We start from the raw sequence: 21,499 nt of genomic DNA, 5'->3' as shown, positions 1-21,499 counted from the left end.
TAGGCTGGCAAAAATGTAGAAGATAGCCAAACTTTATTACCCACCTGATAATCTGGTGCAGGTGTGCAGTGTACATCGAAAAAGGCTTTCATCTAAGTTTTAGTGTTGTGAAGATTGAAGGAAATCCGACGACATATGGTTTGCAGCCACCTACAAAAGCTGCTAGCACCGGGAACCAAGACTCGGTCCTTCAAGGTAAAGGGGGAGACCCCTAGGATGCAAACCATGAAGACATACAAATGGAGAAGTGATGGTTTTTATAAACTAAAACCAATAAACAATAATCAATCAAGCAATCATACAAATGGAGAAGTCTTAGTGCCACTATGGACTGAGTTGTTATATGGGAATACAGCAAGGGGTAAAAATGATGACCAGCCACTCTGGTGAATTACAAAAACATCCGAGATATTGCTCTAACCCCAGATTGACCCGTTCAGTTTGGCCATTGGTCTGGGGATGAAAGCCAGATGACAGGGCTACTTCAATTTGGATGGATTTACCCAAATACGTCCAGAAATGGGAAATGAATTGTGCACCTCAATAGGAAACAATAACCTGGGGAACAAAGCCGATGTAACCAAAAAGGTTTCCTTCAAGAACATGGGTCCCATGTTGCTAACACTGGGCAACATCTTTAAGGTAGTAAAATTTCCCTTTTGGAGTAGGAATCAACTGTCCCAATGATAAATTGATTTACACCAGATGGAGGGAGCGCCACAATAAAGTCTGTTGAAATGGTATGCCAGGATGCAGGTGGAATAGGTAATGGATGAAGGAGCCCAGCAGTGCGAGAGTGAGATGTTTTGTGTTGAGCACAAGTGGGATAAGAGTTGACAAAGCTCAGTGTCTTCAAAACAGAGGGACACCAAAGGGAACTTTGTAGGAGTTCTAAAGAAACCTTAACACCCTTGTGTTCTGCGACTGGTGAATCAGGACACATTTTAAAAGAAGACTCAACACTTTGGTACGTACTAACAAATACTTTACTTTCTATAACATCTAGCTAACTTTATGGACTAGACCTTTAAGTGCATTCCAGTCTTGCTTTGTAAGTGTGGATTATGCTTCTTGTACTTGCTGAAGAAAGGATTAGGTAGTTCCAATTATTCATTGTGGAGCAGAAAGAATCTGACCTAAGGCAGAAGAACGCTCAGGATACCTTTGAGCCAGGTTATCTGCAAGTGTATGCTTTGTGCCCGGAATATAAGGGTTGTAAAAATCGTACTAATAGGAAAAATAGGACCTACATGCTTACCAACTAGTTCCAATAGTTCGTGCTCCAAGACTGAGCAATTTCGTTCAGAATCAGACAGCTGAGACTATTTTGATCTATTGATATTCCTGCCTTGGTTAAATGGAAGCCTAAATATTCCACTTCAGGGCAGTTAAATTTGCATTAGCCCAGTTTACAGAATTGATTTTGTCTCATTGTAGTTAAAACTCGAGAGACATGCCCATGTTGTAATCAGGCTTTTTTGGAAAATATCAATATGTTGTTGAGGTAAACTATGACAAATTGGTTAAGCAGGTCAGAAAATACATATTCAATGAACGTTGGAAAATTGCTGGGGCATTGCTTAACCCAAATGGCATAACCCAATACTCATAATGACCTGGGGTGGGGGTTCTAAAGGATATCTTCCACTAACCTTACTCGATTCATAAGAGATAAGCCCCATGGAGGTCTAGTTTGGAAAAGATTTCAGCACCCCTGACCAACTCTAAAATATCCTTGATCAAGGGAAATGGACATCTATCCTTGATGGTGATTTTGTATAGGCCTCTGAAGACTATGCAGTCTCAATTCGTTTGACTTCTTTGGAACAAAAACCATAGATGATCCTGCTGGGGATGACGAGCTGGTAATCAATCCATTCGGTAAGTTCTCTTCTAGGTATTGTTTCAGGGCTTCCTTATCCGTTTCTGAAAAGGAATAAATTCTGCTGAAGGGAACAATAGCTTCGAGCTCAATGGGAATTGCACAATCAAACTCCCTATGAGGAGGCAAGGATGATTCCTTAGGTTTCTCAAAAACATCAGAGAAGGATTGATAATGAGATGGTACCACTTGAAGGAGATTGTTACTTCCTGACTCTATAGTCATAAACATCAGAGAAGGATTGATAATGAGATGGTACCACTTGATGGAGATTGATATTTCCTGAATCTATAGGTGTCGTATGAGCCATTTCTTAAAAAGTCGAGTAATCTTCAAAAGGATAACAACATTTGTGGCAGAATTGGGAAGATACGGATATGGTCTTGTCACTCAATTGATGCAAAGATTATGATGTGACAGCTTAGGAACTCCTAGAATCAGGATATGGTTGGATGAAGCTATGAGATCGAAGGATGTGGTCGCTTGGTATTTGCCAAAGCACCGTTTCAGTGGAACGGTCATCTCTTTGACTAGTCCCGAAACCAAAGGTGTCCCCATTTTCACTTTCTGAACTTGCTCTGGGATGTCCTAGGGAACACGAGGAATACTGGTTTTTTTCAAGCCCAGTTTCCATCCAGGCATAGGCCACTCGCCCTGCTGTCTAAAAGGCAGAGAACATTTTCGTTCTTGCCACTAGGTAATTCCAATCCAATAGAACGGCCAAAAGGAACAAAGAGGCTGGTGAATCCCAAGATACTCCTATAAAAGGTACTGAAGCGATTTCTGCCCTTTCCCCTTTCACACCGGACGGGAGCCGGCATTTCCCGAAGACCTTTGTGGCCGAGCAGGGCATCCCTGTACTAGGTGTTCAGAAGACTCACAATACATAGAGTCCATATTTACGACTGTATTCCCTCTCAGAAGTAGATAATGCTCCTCTTGCCACCCCAATTTGCATGGGCTCTTCTCCCAGAGGCAAGACTAATATTTTTAGGGGAGGTGTCCATCTGAGGGGCAGGTTCTCGGTGCTCCTGGGAATTGTAGAAGGCTGTCCTTTTCTCTTTTCAGAATGGCAATCATGTAAGTGATGTTCAAGCAGGAAGGTCGGAATAAGCTCACCTAGACTGGAGTGAACCAGTTCATCTTTGATTTCCTCTGAGATCTCTGCGAAACAAGGTTACAAGAGTGCATTCTACTCTGTTGCCTCAGCAGCTAACTTACGAAATTGGGTTATATAGGTGAGAACATCTTGGTTTCCTTGTAGAATGTCACAAAGAGCTTCTTCTGCAGAAAACACCAAATCCGGCCTCTCAAAGATTTGTCTGAAAGCATTTTAAAGGTTTCCATAGTCTGTGAGGCAGGGGTCTTCTGTGGCTACTAATGGGGTCACCCAAGCTAAAGCTGCCTAGACAAGGCACTAATAAGGTAACCAATCTTTGCTTGGTACTGAGCAAACTGCACAGGCGGAAGGTGAAAGACTGTCAGAGTCTATGAAATCTTTTAGCTTGAAAGATCTCTAGAAAAATGTGGGGTGGCCGAAGAAACTGATGGTACATCAGAAGCCCTTGAGACAATGGTTTGGCATAAAGCTGGCCTTTCATCATGTAAGAGTTGATCTTCTTGTGCTTGTTGATGTAAAGTCTGCAGCAAGGCTTGGTCCTGGTGCACTGGTGCTCCTTGTACAGAATCTTGGGCTAAGATCCATTTTCTCTGGGACACAATTAATTTGTGAGCACTGCCATCTATCAGACTCAGCAGAACAACGCCTGGCTATAAACTCTTGAGTTCAAGGACAGCGGACTGCCCAGGTCTTCACTGTCTTGCTCTGCCAGAGGTAGGAGAGACCCCTTCCAGTAGCCACGATGTTGCAGATGCTAGCAAACAGGAGCTGGATGGAACTAGAAGAATAGCAGGACAGTAATCAGTACCCAGAAAAACAGCCGGAAGTGTAGAAACCCTTAACAGAACTGACGAAGCGTTGCAATGCCAGGGCAAGGCAGTTACGATCTCCAGCCGTCGTGAGGTAAGCAGACAGGATGAAAGCAGCAACCCACCAGAGGGTCTCGTGCCCTCAGTGTGGGAGAAGCGCTGAAGGTTGCGTCCGCCCGAGCCTGCAATAGAAGCAGGTGTTGGGCGCGACAATGGCACTACACTCTCTGTATAGGTTACAGAATTGGTAAACATAGGTCATGTGACAACAGCACTGTCAAGCAAGACCTAAAACCTACTTGCAGCTGACTGTAGGGATCAAAGCCCAGTATCATGGTTTTTCTCACATAATTTACAAAACTAAAACTTTTGCCATACAATTCTTTTTATTTCACTTGAAATTTTTAAAGAGTTTACATTATGTTCTACTGACTCAAACAATCATGATAAAATCAAAATGTTACTGGCTCCCAAAAACTGTCAGTAGCCATGCAGTCTTTCCTTCAAATCAAACCTTGTTCTATTGTAGCAGACATTTGAAAACTTCCCATACTGATTACTTTCATTACAGTGATCAGCTGCTCTTCAGTTAAACCCTTTAGTGTTAACCAGACCAACTGGCCTGGTGGTCTTATCCAGAAGGTTTTTTTAGGACCCTTGCCCAACAACAACTGAAAATATAACTAACAGTTCACATATTACTTCATCTAACCGGTTTAAAATGTCATCTTTACTGCTCTACACCTTCCAGTCAAGGTTCATTATATTATCCTTACCTCTCTGCGTTTTCAACTGATAGTCCCTGTTTTTCATCCTTGTGCTCAGTGGAACTACCGGATCGGTGAAAGCTCCTTCGTGAATGTTTGCGTCGTGGTTGGTCCCTCTCAGGTGTAACTTCCTGATCCACATTTTCACTTTCTACATAAGGGTAGGCTACTAGGTTAATGTAACCATCACTGTCTCCCTCAAAGCACACAGACACCACACCTGCCAAAAACAGAATTTGAAGTTAACACAACAATCGACACATCACCCTGAAGTCTTTTACAGGACTTCTGTAGCTGTTAAGTCATCTTAGGCATGCATTGGGGATCTAATAGCACTAATTCTCTTGACTTGTTCTTAATGTTCATGTTTCAAAACATGCAACAACAACAAAATTCACCACAGCTTTACTTATTTTAACATCTATTCTACCTAAAAATGAGCACTGCTGTATACGAGTCATACATCACCTTTGTATTCTGGAGTGAACTCTTTCATCTCAGGCGGGAGAGACTCGTAGAATCGCTGCTCTCTGGAAATGAGGGGCTTGCAGACCGTGTGGTCATCATACCGCATCATGCTGCTGTGCCCGCCCACCTGGTGGATGAACGGTTCCAGCAGCACCCCTCGTCCTCCATCCAGATTTGCAATCTTGACATACTTCCCCACTTCCATGGTTTGACAAATACACATTGCATTGGGGGCCCGTCGCTCACTTGGGGCATGAGAAGAGGCTGCGGCCGTGGGTGAACTATGTAGGTTAGCTCACAATCGCTGAAGAATATAAAGGTTTGAACAGGCAGTCTTCTGATCTAAAAAATTCAATGTTTCACTGTAAGTATTTCAATTATTCACAAATAGGCAAATGGTACGTAGATGGAGGGAGAAGGTAGCAGACTTGTGTCTAAGCATCACGTGCTATATGCTCAAATTAGCAGGAAACTGATAAATCAGGCCAATCTTACATTGCATAGATACAAGCTAAACCTCCAAAACAACTAATCAAGAAGAATTTTTTTTTTTTAAATATGCTCAACGACTTTTGATAATAAATTCCCACAATAACTCATGAAAGAGAGCAAATAGATCTACACAAACCTATTATGTGAGCACAATTTTAGGATACATCTGAAGGAAGCTGGCTCTGTAAAAACTATAACAAAGTAAGGTATAGGGTGCACAGAGTCCAGGGAGTCCCCAGAGGTAGAGCAGAGGCTAAATTAGTTAAGTACTAGCAGCGCTCTTTGTGGTAGCGTGGGCAAGCAGTTAGGCTTATCCAGAGGGTGTGAAGCATTTATTATATTCACTTACTCAAGGACTGATTACACACACTCGGAGACAGAATCCAGACCTACTGGGTAAGTATAAAAAAGTTATACTTGTATTTTATTGCTAGAACCAAGCAGGACTTGGTACAGGTAGGTAAAATGCACTATCAATTGCAAACCTTTACACAGAAATACAATTGGTAATGGATTTGCAATTGTTACAGGTTGGTATGACTTCAAAAAGCAGCTTAAATTACACAGTAATTACTTTTAGAACGCTTTTTGATTACTTTCAGATTACATTGACTACTTGTGGTCGTAAGCCTGGACTTCACACAGAGGGATTTCACAATAGAAGGTAAGTAAAAAGTAAAGTCCACATTTGTAAAGCGCACAATCACCCGTAAGGGTCTCTAGGCGCTGGGGGGCCGTCGGGAAGATTAAGCGAGCTATTGCCCAGAGTCACATGGTGCTGGGCTAACCTGCCGCCGGAGCCGGGGATCGAACCGTGGTCCCCAGATTCCAGCGTCAGTCGCCCTGGCCGCGGCGCCACACCTCTCCCAAGACTTTTTAGAGTTTGCAATTCAGTTATCCTTTCTCCATACAAACATCAATTCAACACGGAACATTTTAGGCCCAAAATCTCATAACATGGGTTCTTATGGGAGAAAAAAGGTTACTGGTTTCACAGGTAAGTAAATGTCTCACGAGTGGAAGTTTTGGGGATTAGGACCAAGGTTCCCCATGGTCTAGGTAGGCACTAAAGTTGGCCCACCACCAGCACTGGGACGGCCGGGTGCAGAATGCAGGGGCCCAATGTTAGCTAAAAGGGCCGTTGGTTAGGGACTGCTCAAGAGCAGGCCACTCTGTGTGGGAGCAGAACTCCAGGGATTAAGGTCACAACTTCAGGGGCCAATAATCAGCACAGGAGCTGCACCACCAGCGGCACAGGGACAGCCGGGTGCAGTGTGCCAAGAGGACGTTGGAGACCCTCTGGTTTTCAATGGAGACCTTCAGTTTGGCAAAATTGTTGCAGGCTCAGGCAGGGAGACTTTCTGAAGGTGACCACTGGCTGGGGAGGTAGGTTAGGTTCTTGGGGATGCTTGGACACCATCGGTTGGGCCACCAAATGCTGTTGGGTGTCGTGTGCAGGGGGGGGGGGGGGGGGGGGGGGGGGTTGGGGTTCCATAGAGGGTTGCCTGCGTAATGACATTCTTCCATCCCAAGGTGGACAGAGCAGCCCGCCATCGGTGTACCAGTCTGTGTGGGCTCCAGTTTGCCTCCACATTTGGCCTAGCCATATAGAGCATGTAGGTATCCCCTGGGACGTAGCACTGGCCTATCCATGTAGAATGCCGGCTCCTCCGGCGGAAGGTAGACTCAGCTGTTAATGGTAGTCAGCTGTGCCACCCAATAGTATTTTTGGACATCTGGTAATGCGATGCCCCCATCATAGCACCCCCTTGTGAGCTTGGACAGTGCAATGCGTGACCGGCCCCAGTACCACAGCAATATTCTGAATTCCTCCTCAAGGGCCTTGAAGTACGAGTTAGGCACCACACACAAGGGTGTTTTGGAGGACATATAGAAAGCAGTGTAGTGACATTTTTGAATAGTGCCACTCTCCCTAGCAACGAGAGCGGAAGTGATCTTCAATTTCACACATCGCAAGTCAGCCTTTCAGCAACGGGGCCAAATTATTCTGGAAGAGGTCTGATTTGATATAGATTCCCCAATATTGAAAGCCCACAGTTATGACCGTCACCAGGCATTCAGGGGGTACCTGTGGCATCGGGATCTTAAGGGGATACAATATGGATTTGTGCCAATTGATGACTCCTATACTACTTTGCTAATATTCCAACATACGTCCCCAACCGGGTGTTTCGGGACCTCGAAGCCTTACTACGAGACCTACTCTGGAACAAAGGCTGCCCACACATCGCTCTGGCGAAGCTATATATGCCGACCGAAGCGGGAGGACTGGCTGTCCCTCATCTGGAGCTGTACTATCTGGCAGCGCAAATGCAGTGGGTGTCGGGCTGGCTGGGCGGAAGAGACTTGGGAGATACGGCCACGGATGTTACGGTCTGGACGCAGTTACAGGTCCAGGTGCTGTTTCACCCACTGACCAGGACCCCGCGCCCGTCGCAGTTACATCTCGCAGTAGCGCGCGGATGCTTCCTCCGCTGCCTGCGCCTAACACGGGCGACAACACCATACGCCCCAATACTCCCCTTATTGGGTACCCCGACTGCGTCAGGGACGCTAACGGCTGCACAACTTGATGGCTGGACCACGGCGGGTGTGGAAACATTTGGGGACCTTTACTCTGACTGCGCTCTCCTCCCCTTCGCCACCCTCGTAGATTACGCTTCTCTACCAGCTGGACAATTCCTGTTGCATGCGTCCCTCATACGCACGCTGACTGCCGCCTGGGGCGACATTACTGTTGAATTGCCCACCCATAACTTCCTGCAGTACCTTCACGTCATGAGTAATGGCACACACAATCCACTGGCTCGCGCAAGCTCTTCTTCTCCATACACATCCCACCACAGTGCAACTGAGGGAGAAATGGGCGACTGACAGAGGACGAGACTGGACGGATAAGGAATGGATAATGATTTTGGCTGGCCCGGTTAATGTCCCTCGTAACCCCCGCTTTAAAATTATACAACTCTACATTTTACACCGCGCCTACCTCACTCCGGACAAGATAAACAGGTACTTCTCGGTCGGGGACACGGCCTGCGCTCGCTGTTCCCAGACCGGAGCGGACCTCTTACACATGCTCTGGCACAGTCCTACCCTTCGGCAGTACTGGGACGGAGTGACCATGCTACTGACGCATTGTACTGACGAACGAGTGCCGAGAACGTGGGAGGCCTGTATACTGGGATTATACAAGCGTACACGGCTGAACAAAGTCCAGGCCCGGTATTGGGATCTTGGGCTCATCACGGCCAAGCGGCTGCTCACCAAACGATGGAAAGCCGACACACCTCCACACATCCGGCACTGGAGCCTATCGTTGGTAAACTGGGCACGGGCAGAGAGCGCGGCCCTGCGACGTGAGGAAACGGCAGGCCTCAGAAAATTCCCGATTGCACACCACTGGGACACTATCCTCCAATCCTTTCAGCAGAAATGTGTAGAGCAGGGGATCACATGACAAGATGTAGGGCATCCTTGCTTCCCCGCGCAGCGATGGACGCCACACACTGTGATTACATCTGGCGAGTCTTTTCCATATCCCGTTTCCCCCCCCTCCATGGTCCTGCTGTGATATTGAAACGTAGCTGTTGCTGCACTGCTCGCTGCCCCCATGACCCCCGAGTCTTAACCACTGTATGCTACGTACCCGACTGTTTAGTGTTGGCAGGTGTGTAGTCTTTCCCGCACCCATGTCCCCACGCATACTGCCATAGCTAGGGATCTTACCGCTGACTACGTGCAGATCAACACTATCCTGTTACAACTGCCATGCTCTCACGCTGGGAGCCCCCCCTCATAAGCTCGGCACCCAAGCGAGCCCCCTACTGCACACCCCGAGCTACCCCGCCCGCTGAATAGCTACCGACATATAGATGCCACATCTCCCCCTAACGCATGGCTACCTCCATCCCACTCCCCTTTTCCCTTTCACTTGTATTTCCCAAGTTACTGTTATAAATGTTATCGACCTCTTGGTCCCCCACACCCCTGGACCACGTTCTTCGCTACTGCTTCTCCTCCGCGCTACGTCTTGGGGTATTTGGGAATACCTGTCAAGGCCGAGGTGATCCTACCCGACTACGACTATGGACGCCGGACATCCCCAGCAGGTCAATCATGTTATGTACTCACCCAATGACTGCCATACTTGCGGTGCTATGCGACATCGTCCCTACTTAATGCTATCCCGCGCCCTTCTAGAGCGCGGGCTACCTTATCATCCATTATGCGACTGATAAGTGTTATAGCGGGCCACGGCTTATAGACTGTCACTGATGAGTAATACCATAACACTGTGTTTTTGAGTTTGAATATGAACATATAAATGAAAACGAAGACCTACAGTCTTACAATCGTTATTTTCACTTTGTGTTATTGCATTGCTGAATGTTCGCAAAATTACGAACTTCGGAATCAATCACTTACACGCCGCCAGACCCCCGGGTTGTCGGCCCTGTGGCTGTGTTCATTCAATGCATGTGCTGCGACTTTAATGATATGCGGCTGGCCCGGATGGGTTGTCAGCAGAACGCTGTGTACTGTATGTTTCCAACAATAAAGGTCTTTAAAACATCGCCGACTTCGTCAGCCCGCACGCTCTCCCCTCCGCCGACTACATCCTCCTGGGGGACCTCAACTTCCACCTGGAGAACAACAACGACCGCAACACCATCACCCTGCTCGACAACCTCGACAACCTCGGACTCAAGCAACTGGTGACCACCCCCACCCACCTCGCCGGACACACACTCGACGCCGTCTTCTCATCCAGCAAAGACGTCACCTTCAGCCACGCAACAGGACTCCACTGGACGGACCACAGCTGCGTCCACTTCACCTTCAGAAGAACGACGATCCACCACCTCCAGCAACAGGTTGCTCGAAGAAGCTGGAACAAGATCACAGCCGACCAGCTCACCGCCTCCCTGAGCCAGCACCCTCCCGCCAACTCAGCGAACCCCAGCCAGGCCGCCGACAACCTCACGAAGTGGATCAGCAACTGCGCGGACGAACTCGCCCCTCTAAGGACCCCGCCCAGCAGATCCTGCAGCAGAAAAACACCATGGTTCACCGACGAACTCAAGTGCTCCAAGAAGAACTGTCGAGCCCTCGAGAAAGCCTGGAGAAGGGAACCAACGACGGACAACATGACCACCCTCAAGCTCGCCACCCGGAAACACCACCAACTGATCCGCGCCACCAAGAAAAATGCATACAAGGACCGGCTGGACAACAACGCACACAACTGCAAGGAACTCTTCAACATCGTGAAAGAGCTCTCCAACCCCAACGCCGGAAACAACGACATCACACCGTCGCAAGACCTCTGCAACTCCCTCGCGTCCTACTTCCACAACAAGATCACGGACATACACAACAGCTTCAACAACCAACCAACGCAAGCCACAACCGCAACGACGCCACCATCCACCACCCTCCGCACCTGGACCCCGATCAGCACCGAAGACACCATCCGCACCATGAACTCCATCCATTCCGGATCTCCGACTGACCCCTGCCCTCACCACGTCTTCAACAAGGCCGACGCTGTCCTCGCACCCCACCTGCGGGACATCATCAACACCTCCTTCGACTCCGCCACCTTCCCTGAGAGCTGGAAGCACGCCGAACTCAGCGCTCTCCTCAAGAAACCCACAGCAGACCCCACCGACCTCAAGAACTACCGTCCCATCTCGCTCCTCCCGTTCCCGGCCAAAGTCATCGAGAAGACCGTCAACAAACAGCTGGCCGCCTTCCTCGAGATGAATGGATCCCTCGACCCCTCACAGTCCGGCTTCCGAGCAAACCACAGCACCGAGACCGCCCTCATCGCCGCCACCGACGACCTTCGAACTCTGATGGACAACGGAGAAACAGCGGCCCTCATCCTCCTGGACCTCTCCGCGGCTTTCGACACTGTCTGCCACCGCACCCTAGTACAGCGCCTCAGCAACATCGGAATCCAGGAGAAGGCACTGGAATGGATCACCTCCTTCCTCGACGGAAGAACACAAAGAGTCCGCCTACCACCGTACAAGTCAGAGGCCACCAAAGTCATCTGCGGCGTACCCCAAGGATCCTCGCTGAGCCCAACCCTCTTCAACGTCTACATGAGCCCCCTCGCGGCCATCGCACGCCAACACAACCTGAACATCATCTCCTACGCCGACGACACCCAGCTGATCCTCTCCCTGACCAACGACCCCGCCACCGCCAGAGCCAACCTGCACGAAGGGATGAGAGACGTAGCCGAATGGATGACGACCAGCCGCCTGAAACTGAACTCAGACAAGACGGAGGTCCTCATCCTGGGCTCCACGCCCTCCGCCTGGGATGACTCCTGGTGGCCCCCCGCCCTGGGCACCGCACCCAAACCGACGGACCACGCACGCAACCTGGGCTTCATCCTGGACTCCTCCCTCGCCATGACCAGACAAGTCAACGCCGTCTCCTCGTCATGCTTCAACATCCTGCGCATGCTACGTAAGATCTTCCGGTGGATCCCCACCGAGACGAGGAAGACGGTCACCCAAGCCCTCGTCACCAGCCGACTGGACTACGGCAACGCCCTCTACGCCGGAACCACCGCCAAACTCCAGAAGAGACTCCAGCGGATCCAGAACGCCTCGGCGAGACTCATCCTCGACATCCCCCGACGCAGCCACATCTCCGGACACCTGAGAGATCTGCACTGGCTCCCGGTCAACAAGAGAATCACCTTCCGGCTCCTCACCCACGCGCACAAAGCCCTACACGACCAAGGCCCGAGCTACCTCAACAACCGGATCAACTTCTACACTCCCAAGCGCCTCCTCAGATCAACCAACCACGCCCTCGCCGCCGTCCCCCGCATCCGAAGAGCGACAACAGGAGGAAGATCCTTCTCCTACCTGGCCGCCAAGACCTGGAACTCACTTCCGACCGAGCTGCGCCTGACCCAAGACCACCTCTCCTTCAGGAAGAAGCTCAAGACCTGGCTGTTCGAGCAGTAGCGGCACCCCCCCCCTCCCAGCGCCTTGAGACCCTACGGGTGAGTAGTGCGCTCTACAAATGACCTGATTGATTGATTGATTGATTAAAAAAAATGGATTTGTGCCAATTGATGGTATTTACCAAACATCGCTATGATCTGCATTAGTCTATTTAAGGTTAGGTCTGTGCCGGTTACATAGAGCAGCATGTCATCTGCATAGAGACACACTCTGCCTTACCATTGGTACTCCCATCTCAGACCTCACCAGAGGTTCCATCTGGACCCACGCTGCGAAAGGCAAAAATCAGAGGGGAAAGAGAGCAGCCCTCTCTAGTGCCTCTCTGGAGCTTAAATTGCCTGTATTGCCCTCTGTTAACTCGGATCTGTGCCAGAGGTTCCACATATAGGAGCCTTATCCATTGTATGAAATGTGGGCCAAAGCCTAGTCTGGTCAATACTTCGAAAAGATCCCATTCCACTGTATCGAAGACCATTTTGGCATCCAGCCGCAATAGTAGGGCTCCCTTTTGCTGGTTGGCCATTTGTCCCAGTACTTCATGGAGGCGTCGGAGGTTAAGGATTGTACTCCAGTGAGGCCTAAATCCTGATTGATCCAAGTGGATCAAGGAATGGATCGCTGTAATCTGTCACAAGGCTAGTACCTTAACTAGAATTTTCGCCTCCACATTTAATAGTGTGATTGGCCTATAGGAGACGCGGTCTTCAGGGGGTTTCCCCTCTTTATGAATAACCACTATTGTGGGTAGCCTCTGGTGTCGAGGTAAAGCCCCCACTGCTTACTTTTTTTATACATGTTTAGCAGGTGAGGGGCCAGCTTGGAGGCCTTTTTCATATAATTCGATTTGAATTCCATTTGGACCCAAGGCCTTACCAGTTCGCAGCTCCCACCAGTTCTTCCTCAGATGCACAAGTTACTACTTGTGTAACGATATATCTGTAAGAGACATTAGTTAGTATTAGATTCCTTACCTTAGAATATCCCCAGGCGTCAGACAGGATCCGGAAATTTTTGTGTAGCAGTACCCTTGCGCGTCGGTAGGCGTCGTCTGCGGCTCCGCGTCCGTCGTCGGCCGCCTCCGCGTGCTGACGTCAGTTCTTAGACACAGCTTTTCCGCGCCAGAAACGCAGAGCCATGTTAAAAACCAACACTGGTGCCATTAGAACTAGGGCCCTGAAAGGGGACAACCCTAACCCTAGATATTGGTTCGCAGAACGGGGAGGATGGGTGGGTCGGTAAGGAATCTAATACTAACTAATGTCTCTTACAGATATATCGTTACACAAGTAGTAACTTGTGCATCTGAAAGAGACACGTTAGTATTAGATTCCTTACCTTAGAATAGATACCCCAGCAATACCAACCCCGGTGGTGGGTCTGCGAACCAATAATCACACCAGAAAGTCCTGGAGGACGGAACGGCCAAAGAAGCCATCCCTCCGGACTTGGCTGTCCAGGCAGTAGTGTCTTGCAAACGTGTGCAGCGATGCCTACGTAGCCGCCTGACAGATGTCTTGTAAAGGCACTCCCCTGCCCAGGGCAGTGGTAGTCGCCGTGGCTCGGGTAGAATGAGCCCGCAATCCAGCAGGAGGCTCCTTTCTAGCCAAGGAGTAGCATGCCTGGATACATAAGATGATCCACCGGGAGATAGTCCTCTTGTGTACCGCTTTCCCCTTCTTAGCGCCCACGTAACCAACAAAGAGTTGGTCATCCACCCGGAACTGGCGTGTGCGATCCAAATAAAATGAGAGCGCACGTTTTGGGTCCAGACGGTGGAGCCGCTCTTCCTCTTTCGAGGGATGCGGTGGCGGAAAGAAGGTTAGCAAGGTGATAGACTGCCCGATGTGGAAGGCCGTGACAACCTTGGGCAGGAAAGAAGGTTTGGTACGTAACACCACTTTGTCCGGATGGACAGAAAGGAAAGGTGGAGTACAAGAAAGGGCCTGGAGCTCACTCACTCTCCAGGCAGAGGTGATGGCAACCAGGAAAGCAGTATTCAAAGTCAGAAGGCGAAGAGGACAGTTGTGAAGTGGCTCAAAGGGAGCGCACATCAGAAATGTAAGAACCAGGTTCAAGTCCCACAGAGGCATCACAAACGGAACAGGAGGAAACGTGTGTGTGATGCCCTTAAGAAATCTATTCACAATAGGGGACTTGAACAAAGAAGGCTGATCAGGTAGCCTGAGAAAGGCTGAAAGGGCAGAAAGATAGCCCTTGATAGTGCCCAGAGCAGAGCCCTGCTGGGCAAGAGAAAGAAGGAAGAGAAGAACCTCAGAAAGAGGGGCAGCAAGAGGATCCACAGCCTTTGCTGTGCACCATGCCACAAATCTGTTCCACCTGCAGGCGTATACCGACTTCGTGGAGGGACGCCTGGCTGCCAGAATGACGTTACAGACTTCAGGAGGCAAGTCAAATGGCCTCAACTGTCGCCGCTCAATCTCCAAGCATGGAGGTGGAGACTGGACAGGCTCGGGTGGAGGACCGTCCCCTGCTGCTGCGACAGAAGGTCCTCCTGAAGAGGCAGACGAACCAGGGGATCGACTGACATATTGAGTAGCTCTGGATACCAGTACCTTCTCGCCCAGTCCGGTGCCACAAGGATGACTTGGGCCCGGTCGCGCTTGATCTTCTTCAGCACTCTGGGCAGAAGTGGTATAGGCGGAAAGGCGTACAACAGACCGCAACTCCACTCGCGACGAAATGCGTCTCCGAGCGAGTGCCGCCTTGGAAATTCCAACGCGCAGAACAGATGACATTGCGCGTTCTCTTCGGTGGCGAATAGATCTAACCAAGGCTCTCCCCATCGCTGAAAGAGGCCTTGCGCCACGTCCGAGTACAGACGCCATTCGTGATCCATCATGCACCGACGGCTGAGCTCGTCCGCCCTGGCGTTCAGAGAACCCGCCAGGTGTTGAGCCACCAGGGTCACGCCCTGGCGTTCCAGCCACTGCCAGAGGCTCAGAGCCTCCTGGCAAAGGGCCCACGACCCCACCCCGCCCGGTTTGTTGCAGTACCACATGGCGGTGGTGTTGTCCGTGAACACCTGCACTACACTCCCCCGGACAGAGGGGAGGAATGCCTTCAGTGCTAGACGAATCGCCCGTAACTCCAACAGGTTGATGTGGAGCCGGGCCTCCGCCGGAGACCAGAGGCCTCTGATCTCCGCCTCTCCCATGTGGCCTCCCCAGCCCTGGAGGGACGCGTCCGTCACAACTACGTTCTCCGGTTGGGGAAGGGAGAGGGATCTGCCGCTGACCCAATCGCGGTCCGCGAGCCACCACTGCAGCTGTCTCGCAGTGCCCTCCGAGATCAGGACTTGGTCGGACAGATTGCCCTGATGCTGGGCCCACTGAAACTTCAGGTCCCACTGCAGAGCCCGCATCCGCCACCTGGCGTGATGCACCAGAAGGATGCAGGAGGCCATCAGCCCCAGGAGCCGCAGCGTCAACCTGACCGAGACCCGGGATAACGGCTGAAAGATGGGAATCAGAGCCTGAATATCCCGGACCCGCTGTTCGGGTGGATTAACCCGAAACTGCGCCGAGTCCAGAACTGCTCCGATGAAGAGGAGGTTCTGAGAGGGAGACAGATGTGCCTTTGGCACATTGATGGAGAACCCCAGCTGGTGCAGGAGATCTGCCGTAGTCTGGAGGTGGCTGACTACTGTCTGGGGCGAGCCCGCCTTCAACAACCAGTCGTCGAGGTAGGGGAAGACTGAAACCCCTAACCTGCGCAGATGAGCTGCGACCACCGCCATCACCTTTGTGAACACCCGTGGGGCGCTGGTAAGGCCAAAGGGGAGCACGGTACACTGAAAGTGCTCGTGGCCAACCGTGAACCGCAGGTAGCGCCAGTGGGCCGGCAGGACGGGGATGTGGAAATAAGCGTCCTGCAAGTCCAACGCTACCATCCAGTCTCCAGGGTTCAGGGCAGCCAGGACCTGAGCCAGTGTCAGCATCTTGAACTTCTCCTTCCGGAGGAAGCCGTTGACGTTCCGTAGATCCAAGATAGGGCGTAGGCCCCCCTTGCCCTTCTTGGGCACCAGAAAGTAGTGGGAGTAGGAACCACACCCTACTTCTGGCCCAGGAACGCGCTCGATGGCCCCCTTGGCCAAGAGAGCCGTAACTTCCTCCTGCAGAAGTCGCAAATGATCCCCCGATACACGGTGGTTCTGCGGTGGCATGGCTGGAGGAGTCGCCTCGAAGGGGAGGGAGTAGCCCCTTCGGACGATTTGCAGCACCCACCTGTCCGAAGTGACAGTGCGCCAGTGGAGGTGGTGATGGCGAACCCTGCCCCCCACTGGCGTCACATGGGCCTGAAAGCACGGACTACGAGGGTTTAGTGCAGATGCTGCGGGGGAAGGTGTGGACTGACCTCGCCGTTGACCCCTACCGCCTGGACGGCGGTTACCACGGCCGCCACCGCGTTGGGTATTGCCCTGCGGAGCGTGGCTAGCGGCACGTGTGGGCGCACCCCTTCCGTGGCCACGAAAGGAGTGATAAGCAGCCGATAGCTGGCGCGGGGCCGAGAGGCCCAAGGACTTGGCCGTAGCCCTGGAGTCCTTAAAGCGCTCGAGCGCATGGTCTGCTTTGTCGCCAAAGAGGCAACGGCCATCGAACGGCATGTCCAGGAGTGTGTTCTGGACATCTGCCGAAAAGTTGGCGGACCTCAGCCAGGCGTGGCGTCTGACCGCCACCGTCGTTGCCATCGCTCTGCCTAGCGAGTCGGTGGTATCCAGCCCACACCTAATGGAATACTTGGCTGCGTCCCGGCCCTCCACAAGGGCTTGGCCGAGTTTGGCCCGTACCTCCAACGGACACTCTGGCAGCACATCCGCGACCGTATCCCACAGGGAGTGGGTGTAACGGCCCAAGAGGCATGCGGTGTTGGAAGACCGCAGACCCAAACTAAGGGATGAGAATATCTTCTTTCCATACTGCTCATACCTCTTGGATTCCCTGTCCGGCGGGGCGGACGGGAATGCGGTCTGGGAATTAGAGGCCTGGATGACCAGACTCTCGGGGGTGGGGTGGGTGGACAGGAAAAATGGGTCGCCCGGGGCTGGGCGGTGGCGTCTGGCCACGTTCCTATCTACGGGCGAACCCGTAGCGGGCTTGGACCAAGTGCCCAGAAGAACGTCGGTCAAGGCCTCATTAAAGGGCAGCAGAGGCTCGGCCGAGCTTGACTGCGGTTTAAGGACCTCAGTGAGGTTAGTCCTCACGGCCGCAACGGGGAGCTCAAGGCCCAAGGCCTTGGCAGCCCTCATCAGCACCACACTATAGGTTGCCCCCTCCTCCGAAGCCACGGTAGGAGGGGAGACAAAACCAGTGTCTGGAGAGGTGTCCAGGCCACTGGCCTCCCCAAGGTCTCCTGTCCAGTCCTCATGAGACTGACATTCCCTGGTCAGAGGGTCCTCAGACCCCTCCCAGTCCTCTTCATCACCCATCTCCTGAAACTCAGGGTTCTCAACTAATGGGGCCTGTTCATAATAGTGAAATTCACCAAACTACGTCTGGAGCGGCGCCCATTGGGGCCGTCCCGATGGCAGAACAGGAACGAAGGTGGAACCGGGGACGGCGCCGCCCGAGGACGGCGCCGGAGGCGACACCTGCGGGTCCGACGCCGGGTAGGTCATAAGATCCACCGGCGACGAACCAGATCCCGAAGGAGGTCCAGCGGCGTCCTGCGGCGCCGGGACAACTGAACCCCTCGGCGCCGGGCCCGAAGGCGCCGGCGGCGTCGGGATGGTGGGGACCTGCGGCGCCGGGCCCGTCGGCGGCGTCGGGGCCGAAGCACCCGACCGCGTCGGGGCCGGAGCCGCCGACCCGCTAGGGGCCCCAGACGGGTCCGCTGGGCCCGAAGGCGCCGCGGAGTCCGCCGGAGGAGAGAGTTTCCTCATGGCCATGAGGAAGCGCTCGATCTCCTCCTGCGACGCGTTCAGCCCAGGGACCGGAGGGTGTGGAGCTGCACGCGGCGCCCGCGACTTCGACGGAGCCGCATGGGTGGTGTCACCCGAACCCCCGGCCGCATCGCGCGAGCGTCGGGGAGAGTCCGAAGAGCGATGACGCCGCTTGGACTTCTTGTGCCTCTTACCTGACGACGACTTCGACCCGGAGGAGTGCGGCCTACTCTCGGAACTGTGGTGGCTCCGAGCCCGCGACCTGTCCCTCGACCTCCCATAGGATCGGGACCTCTCAATCCGTGGGACCGACTGCCGGAGTTCGAGTCGCCTGCGGGACCGCTCCCGCCTGGCTTTCGAAGAGAGGGCCCGGCAGTCGGAGCAGGCCTTGTCGTCGTGGTCGACGCCCAGACAAGATAAACATACGCGGTGAGGATCCGTGACCGACATCAGGCGGTCGCAATCATCACAGGGCTTAAAGCCGGGCATACCTACGGCACCGTTCGGAGTCGAGAGACTTCGAGAACAATCAAAAAGTGATCAAAAAAGTTAGTCAAAAATTGACTAGGGTTACTGCTTTTTCCAGATCTGCGCTTGCTGGCGCGGAAAAAAGAAGAACTGACGTCAGCACGCGGAGGCGGCGTCTAAGTACTCCGACGACGTCATCACTGCGCCCACGACGCCGACGACTGACGCGGAGCCGCAGACGACGCCTACCGACGCGCAAGGGTACTGCTACGCAAAAATTTCCGGATCCAGTCTGACGCCTGGGGATATTCTAAGGTAAGGAATCTAATACTAACGTGTCTCTTTCAGATATATCAGACTCTAACTGTTACCGGTCTGTCCCTAATAGGCATAGCAAGCTGATGTCCCGTAAAAACACTTTAGCCTCTTCAACCGTCTGCACAGCAGGGGAGTATAGTTGTGCATAGTAGTCTGCAAACATCTCAGCTATGCGAGTTTGTTCATTTAACTAATTCTGCCTCGCCCATTTTGACTTCTAGTACCCATCGCCTGGATTGGTCTAGTTTGTTAAGCAACGTCAATAATTTGCTCGCTTTACTTCTCACCTCAGAGAGACGGTGATGGGTGGCACAGTGAGCGGCTCTTGCGGCATCAGTCGCCTGGTCTCTGTACTCTCTCTGCTTCAGGACAAGGGTGCGTCTTGCCCCGAGCATGTCTGTTACCATAAGGAGGCGCTCTTTGGACAGAATATCTTGCTGTAGTTCTTCAAACTTAGCCCTTTTGACCTTTTTAAATCCTAAAATGAGGGAGATCGCCTGGCCTCTGACCACAGTTTTGTAAGCTTCCCAGAGGGTTTGCACCGAGTCAACTGAGGCGAAGTTCTCAGTGCATACGTTTTAAGTCGGAATTGGCAACACCTCCCCGATCGTGTGCGGTTTCAAGTATCTCAGATCAATCGAACTAGCCCCCTCTCTGGGCCTGTGCTGTGAGCCCAGCACTGCCCACAATGGGGAGAGATCTGATAGTCCTCTCGCTAGGTGGCAAACCTCCAAGCAGTATGGTATATGTTGGTGGTGCATAATAAGATAGTCTATGTGTCAGAGGCTCCTAAGGCCACCAAGAGGAAAGTGTACTGCTGGTTCCAGGGGTTGTGTGCTCTCCTGATGTCTAGCCATTGTTTGCTGGAATGCTTGAGCCCGCTTATCGTCTGTCACTGTGGGTGTCTGTGGGATACATGGCCCCTGGTCGGGCACAATGGTATTCACTGCCGCCTGCCAAGGTCAGTCCAGCGTAGGAGAGGTCTCTTGCGGCCTCTCAGGGTTCCCTAGGGCCATCAAATGGGGCCAGCACTTCAATGAAGTCGCTGCCTGGTCCCCTTGTGCAGATCTGACTGGCTCACAGTAATTCCAGGTGGCGCCTAGGCTCCTTCAACCGGCTTGACTCCATGCCAAATTAGAGTCACACTCTTGGTTACATGCCATCCAGACAGCTCCCTGTTCTTAGAGACTTCCACTCTTTAGGTGTCTCACCTGTGAAGCGCCTAGGCTAGTATTATGCGGCACCTCGAGGCATCAGTGTATGGTGGCACGGCTTCCTCCCCTGCCTGTAATTGGTCCCGGTGTAAGGTCTGTTCGGGGGACTCAGGGTTCCAAGCACCTCCCTCCTCAGCTTGTAAAATCAGGAAAGCGTGAGAGGGGAGGGGGGGGTGGGGGGGTTATGGCCAAACACCAGGCTTACCTCTTACAGTCTGGGTCTATGAGGCCTGGCAACTCTCTGCTCCTCCGTGTCTGCTTTTCTTAGCCCCAGCCGTTCCGCACATCCAAGGGGTGTGGCCTATTCCCTGTTACACCGAGCTCCCCCAGGCAGCGGCCAGAAAGTTGCAGATTTACCATCTTTGGAGGGTCCATGGCGCTGTGTCTCTCTGATCTCATGCTTTTGTTGGTAGCTGCTGCAGTCTGCAAGATTGTGGTTCTCAATGCAGTGAGAGCCGCACGCAGTCCCACTCCTTTGCCCGCCGGGGACTAGATTCCTCGCCTCCGCTGGCAGCCTCCGCAGCACATGGGGCCCTGGATATCAACTCCTCAGGGGCCACATTATGATGCGCAGCCCCAGCTGCTGTGTCAAGGGTCTTGATCTCTTGCTCCGGCTATCTTCCGTAGCAGCTAGCCACGCCTGCACTAAATGGCACTCTTGAACATACTTAACCCATTCTGCAATATGGTAAGTGTTGCACTTGGCAGTGTCTGTTGGACCACCCCCAAATGTTTTGCCTTCCCCCCCCTTCTGTTTTCTGAACACATTTGTGTTGGCTTTTAAAACTCTGTGCATGTTACCATTTCTAACATGATTGAACAGCTCTCTCCTTTAAACATGGAAAAAGTGCTTATACTCAACTGGCACATTTAATTTACTTGCAAGTCCTTAGTAAAGTGGTACTATCTGTATCCAAGGTCTATATATCAAAAGATGCTAGTAGGCCTGAAGCACTTATTATGCCATCTTCTTAAGTAGCTCTTTTAAACAGGTTTCAGGACTGCTATTGCAGCCTGTGTGTGCCATTTTAAACTGCCATTCCGAC

General features: G+C 52.0%; 1 protein-coding gene across 2 annotated transcripts in view; it reads right to left on the bottom strand.

Annotated features, from left to right (window-relative positions):
- Window positions 1-21,499, bottom strand: part of IP6K1 (inositol hexakisphosphate kinase 1) — a 279,958-nt gene that overhangs the window by 91,496 nt on the left and 166,963 nt on the right. For both annotated transcript variants that reach the window (XM_078661204.1, XM_078661205.1), the window contains exons 3-4: window positions 5,047-5,388; window positions 4,588-4,798 (exon numbers count right to left, since the gene is read on the bottom strand). In XM_078661204.1, the coding sequence (XP_078517330.1) occupies window positions 4,588-4,798; window positions 5,047-5,269 (434 nt within the window). In that variant the 5' untranslated portion in view covers window positions 5,270-5,388. The remainder of the gene's footprint in view (window positions 1-4,587; window positions 4,799-5,046; window positions 5,389-21,499) is intronic.

Source organism: Lissotriton helveticus, chromosome 9 (assembly GCF_964261635.1).
Source record: "Lissotriton helveticus chromosome 9, aLisHel1.1, whole genome shotgun sequence".
Taxonomy (NCBI): Eukaryota; Metazoa; Chordata; class Amphibia; order Caudata; family Salamandridae; genus Lissotriton; species Lissotriton helveticus.
Note: the sequence above shows the minus strand (reverse complement) of the source record. Positions and strands in the feature narration are given on the sequence as shown.